Source organism: Poecilia reticulata, linkage group LG2 (assembly GCF_000633615.1).
Source record: "Poecilia reticulata strain Guanapo linkage group LG2, Guppy_female_1.0+MT, whole genome shotgun sequence".
Lineage (NCBI taxonomy): Eukaryota > Metazoa > Chordata > Actinopteri > Cyprinodontiformes > Poeciliidae > Poecilia > Poecilia reticulata.
The window spans coordinates 43,554,923-43,560,861 of NC_024332.1; the positions used below are offsets into that span (position 1 = coordinate 43,554,923).

The 5,939-nt window shown below is 38.4% G+C and overlaps 1 protein-coding gene across 1 annotated transcript in view; it reads right to left on the reverse strand.

The window, feature by feature from the left end:
• The window catches only part of LOC103461926 (DNA (cytosine-5)-methyltransferase 3B-like), a 40,456-nt gene that overhangs the window by 29,332 nt on the left and 5,185 nt on the right, over positions 1-5,939 (reverse strand). The window contains exon 2 of the mRNA XM_008404326.2: positions 104-209. Within this exon, the coding sequence (XP_008402548.1) occupies positions 104-209 (106 nt within the window). The remainder of the gene's footprint in view (positions 1-103; positions 210-5,939) is intronic.

Below are 5,939 nucleotides of genomic sequence, written 5' to 3' on the forward strand. Positions count from 1 at the left end.
TGTGTGTGTGTGTGTGTCTATGTGTGTGTGTGTGTGTGTGTGTGTCTGCGTGCTGTGTGTGTGTGTCTATGTGTGTGTGTGTCTATGTGTGTGTGTGTCTTACTGTGGCGGTCACGCTGCTGCTCTCCGACAGGATCGCCCCGGAGTTGTTGGAAGGCATGGCTGTTGTAGCTGACGGGTCCAGTTGGTTTCCTGATTCCTTTTCAAACCTGAAGAGAAAACGATGAAGAGGAGAAATCCTGTTACAGCCACACACACTCAGACCTCAAGGCCATTTAGGAGACAAATTACAGTTTCTGGACCCCTGTGTTCCTCTGCTTGACTTTCTAACCGTACAGAGACTTCAAGAGGAGTGGCAAAAGCAAAGGAGAAGGATTAGCAGTAAGTCCCTATTACTGTGGAATACCGTCTCTGATACTGAGCTGCTATCATCTCATGACTGCTTTGAGACAACAATACACCAACATTCTTCAGTCAGAGGCCTCTTCAGAGCTGTTGCAGGACTGACTGCTACTGTTGGCCACTAATAATTGATAAATGGTTTATTAGATTAAATTACTTTCAGTTAGTTAACTGATAACGTCCCTTTAGAGGTTCTTCTAGTGTTGTAGTTTGGCCTCCATCCAGCAGAGGGCGCTGCTGGTTATGCAGGTTATGGTACAGAGTTAAAGATGGCGGCCATATTAGAACAGGAACAGTCCAAACAGAGAAAAATTGACTTTACGTGTTTCTGTTTTGAAATATAAACAGTGAAAAAGTTTCGCCTTAATATCGTCCATTCAGCAGCATCAACATATCGATAAAATATTATTGGCTTTTTACGAAAACTGTAGAAATTCATGTTATGGAAAGATGGTCGATAGAAGAGTAAACTCTAGTTTTTAAGAAAATGGCCGCTTATTAAACACTCGTTAGTCAATCAATAAAATCAATCAACTTTAGATTAACTCATTAAACAATAACTTGCATAAATAAAGTGTCTTTTGAATTGAATTAATTAATTTTCACATTTTTATGTTTAAAAAATGTTTAAATGTTTTGTTGTCCTTCCATACCTGCCACAATAACAGATGATAAATACATTATCGCGATAAATGATAATATTGTCATTTTAAGACCATTTAAAGTGATATAACCGTAATAATAACACAAGAACACATATTCAAAGATAAATATACTTTAAGTTATAGTGAACATTTAACACTGGAGCTGGAAGACATTTTAAATATTGAAAATAAATAAATAAAACATCAGACACAAATAAAATAAATCATTACATTTCAGTAAATAAAATTATCGACAAAAACAAAACAGATTTATTTGAGACCAAAACACCAAACTGAGGAGTTTCATCATCCAGTTTGTGGTAGAAATTATTGAGTTTGCATTTAATTTATAATAAGTTTGTTATATCAGACCAATTTCCTCCCACTTCCCAATCATGCACAACTTTGTCTTGGTTTATTTAACAAAATTTTAATAAAAACATAAAAATGTGAACAAATTAAAGCCACAATCTTGGTCTGAATCCTGTTTTTTTCTTTAACGTTTTAGATGATTAATAATCGATTCAAGGTGGGAGACGCTCTCCAGGTTTCATCTAAAATATTCACCTGTTTTAAAGTAACAAACCTGCAGCTAAACGCAGATTATCTGCAACTAAATCTGCAACTAAATGTGAAAAAACAAAGGTAGCGTGAAGGTAAATAGGTAAAGTGTGAGAGGAAGACTTCAGCTCTGCAGCGGACATGCCCGTGCAGCCCTTCAGGTAAACAGACCCGGTCTGGGTGTGAGCTGCGAGTGCAGCGCCGGCACCGCGATGTGTCCCTACATGCTGGATAAACRCAGCTACCTCATGTAGCTGCTGCATTCCTCTGAGCCTCCATGCTGGTGGACATGACTGACGGCTCCCAGGCGTCTGTGGCGCAGCAGATCCGCAGAGACCGAACAACCGGGTCGCACACGGGGTTCGGGTTCTGTCGCCGCGGGGAGGCGACCGGGTTTCACCCGACCGGCCCCGAGTCACAGAGACCAGCCTGAGATTAGCGGGAGTGTGACGAGGATTTCAGAGGCTTAAACGCCAAAGTCATCCAGAGTTTACCACAAAAAAAAAAAAACAACCTCGTTGTTCAGTGACTTCAGGGCAGAATATCAAATAAACTCAGGAATTTTTTTTTTACAGTTTAAAGTAACGGAGTCACTTCCAGAGACATTAGTGATGCTACAGTTAGCTAGCGTAACGCTGAAAACGTATCRATGTATAATCGTTATTAATTATTTATTACGTTTTTTGTTTTAAATATCTTAAGAGAAAAGGTTAAGGCAGCCAAACTGSTGTCATCATAACCTTTTCTGTTTTATAGTTTTCTCTCCAAGTCATTATTTTTTTTATTTTTAAGCAGCTTTGAAGCAAAACCTTAAACTGTTGCTGTGGCAGTTACTCAGCAGGTTGTTGCTAGGCAACCAAAGTTGGGGGAGGGGGGGCCGTGAAACTGCTTCTTACCCAGCAGGTTGTTGCTAGGCAACCAAAGAGTTGCTCAGTTAGCTAAGAGACGTTGAGCGGCTAAAGTCTTTCCTCTGCCTACATTACCCAGGATGCCCTGCGGTTCTGGAACAAAGTGACGATACTGAATAGTAAATATTCTATCAGACGTATTATCTATAAATATTGACTGCATGATTATCTGAATCTAAATAGTTATTGATTAATTATGACTGCWGTGTCAAGCAGTCATCCAGCAGCAGTGAATACTTTTAGCACATGGTGCGGGGTGGCATATTCTGTGAAGTTATTGTACTTTGATGCATCATCTTTCAGCTATTAAACAATGGGTGTTTTACGCAAATGATAGCCCAGTAGACTCGATTCGATTGGGAACCAAAMTGGCAACATTTATAACATTTTCATTATAACCCTGTTCTCCTCCTCGCCTGTGGGGGCGCTGCACCAAGAACCACTGAAAGAAAGACAAGAACGACTTCCTTCTTCACCAAATGTAAGCAAAAACTGAGTCGTGTCAGATTTAAACGGTGGTAAGATTTCATTTTTTGTTGTTTGATAAAAATCACGCGCCATTTCTCCAGCTAGCGCTAGGCTAACACGTTTATTTTGGTTATATTTACCCAGAATGCCCTGCGCTGTAGTCCACTTCCTGCTTTTGGAGCGGTTTCTGCTCTGACCAAATAAACACCCCAAGCATGAATTTACCAACTGCTTCACTGCAAAAACACAAAATCTTTCTCGGGATTTTTATTTGGTTTCTAATGCAAATATCTTTCCACACCTGAACTAAGACAAAACAAACTTACAAGTAACTTTTCACTAAAATATGAGACCTCGTTTTAAGTCACTAATTACTGAATACTGATAAAAAGTACAAGTATTTTTACCGATAGCATGAGAAAAATGTCTCGTTTTGTAGCTTTTAGCTTGTTTTAACAAGTGCAACTTAATCAGAGGCRAGAAATTGGCACAAAATTAATTTATTAATACAACTAAACCTGATAATAAGAACCTATTATGTGTGTAGAAAGCGCAGCCCACTTCTTTCCCACAGCTGTTGTTGCCTTTAGCCAGAACTGGTCTGGGCTCCTGAATCTTTTGCTGTTCAGCCCGAATCAGAGCCAAGAAAATGAAATCAGCATCTTCAGAAAGTTTATCTGCACACTGASACATCAAGTGTTGACATATCTGCTGGTAAACGGCTGAGCGATGGTTGTGATGGTTCCCCAAACTCCTAAGCAGGCTGACACTAGTCACTAGTACACACTTCTTCCTTCCACTCAACTTTCCAACATTAACCTGGGACAAAAATTAGCGCTTAATTTTAGTTATTAAGCCTGTTAAGAGAAAAACTGAGGTTAATTTTCAAAGTCATATTTTCACCATGTTATTGATTCATTTATAAATGTCACAGTTACAAACTAAATATTTAATTATCAGGATAAATATTTATCTTCAATATAAATATTTACTACAGACAAAAGACATTTTGCTTTTTGAAAATTTACTTGCCAATAATTGGAAGTGGAAGTTTATTTAATTTATATTAAACCAGGTGAGACAACAAAGTCTCATATTTATTTAAATTAAGTATATTGCATWAAAAAAAAACTAAATATAGGAGTTGAAGCTAAATATTTAGATTCACAGTAAATCTAAATATTATATGAAGAAAACACGATGACACATTACTCCGCTTTTACTAAGTAGAAAAGTAAGTAGCTACTTAGTAAATATTTAGCTTGATATTCAAATATTTATTTTTAAATTTTGACATTTAGTACTAAATAAAAAACTGTGAAATATGACGTTCCTTTTCTTAGGGGCTAAAACACCCAAATGTTTGACTTTACGAACGGGACAGAAAAAGGAGCCACCTGGTTYAGCAACGTTTAGCAGGAACAACACCGAGAGGCGAAAAGGCAAATTAAAACCTTAATGAGCTTCTTTATGTAAGACGATACAAATTACAAACTTCTAAACCAAGTTTGGTCCAGTTTTATCCACTTCTATTTTGATATTATCCAGGTAAAAATGATGCATCCTGTCACATCAGCAGTAATTTGACACTTTCCACAAACCAGGAGATCAATTATCTCCCATTCCTGAAACTTCCTAACACCCAAAACTGTGAGAAAAACACAGATTCCTCACAGATGGAACCAGAAAATGTGCCTGGGCGAGTATTAATTAGCTGTTCGATCGGCTACGATCTCATTCTGCTCCAACTGAGTATTTCAGATCTTTATCACGACACCAAAAAAAGAGACAGACTGGGAACATCCGGAGCGCTGCGGAGTATCTGACACCGGGATGGGAATGATCCTCCGGGCTTCAGCGACGGATCAGAAACAATCAGCCAGGTTCAGGAATTATCTAAAAACAACCTGACAGGAACAAAACCGCAATTAACGTGACAAAGTGGGATCATTTATCACACAAAAACGAAGCACAAAGGGAAAAAAAAGTCATTTTAGAACATATTTCTCTGGGAAAAGTCCAGGCTTTTAACTATAAATGGTTCTGCTGTCAGATTATCTCACAATTTAATCCAGAATAATTTGGTAAACAGTGAAGTTCATGGTCAGCTCAACCAATGACAACATTGGCCAACATTTACAATCATAAAGTCTCAAAATAAACATTTCAAATGTGATGAATTTGAAAAACTTCACGTTTTTAAAGTCTCAGGCTTTTTACCCACGAAGCCGAGTCTTTATAACAACAAATATCTTCACCATATCGTTAAAAAAATAATATCGTACGCACAGGAAAGTTTTCAGCTCAAATCTGCCGCTGTAGTAAACATGCCAGACCCGTAGGGGGCGGTGTAGCACCAAGCTGAAACCTGTCAGCCAATCAGAATGCTTTAAAATAAGAACAACTTCCTGTTAGAATTTCAACGTGGCGCCAAGAAGTTCATAAAACAGCAAAATAGAATTTAAAAAAAAGTTGATAAAACACACAAGACAGTGATGATTAGTGGTCTAGTCAAAGCAATTTGTCGCAGACTGTGGTGACCCTAAATCTCYGTTTTCCCAGGAAAACACAAAAATAATTATAAAAAGAAAATTATAAAAGTTGACTTGTTAGCATTGTCTGCAGGCTTCCAAAGGGGATTAATTTCTTTGGGAGGCCAAGTCATGGAAACGTTTGGGAAGACTTTGACTAGGCCGCGGATGTTCGGGTAAACCTGGAAATTTTCCCAACAGCTGCTTATGCTGCGTTCAGGTACAGAGTACAGAGTTATCACTCCGAAGCGATAGCTCTCTCACTCTTCGGTTACCTAGCAACGCTCTCTCACTCTTCGGTTACCTAGCAACGCTCTCATTCTCCGGTTGCCTAGCAACAACCTGCTGAAAAGCTGGCGCAGCAGCAGTTTAAGGTTTCGCTTCATAACTGCTTAAAAATAAAAAACAACATGGAGAGAAAACTG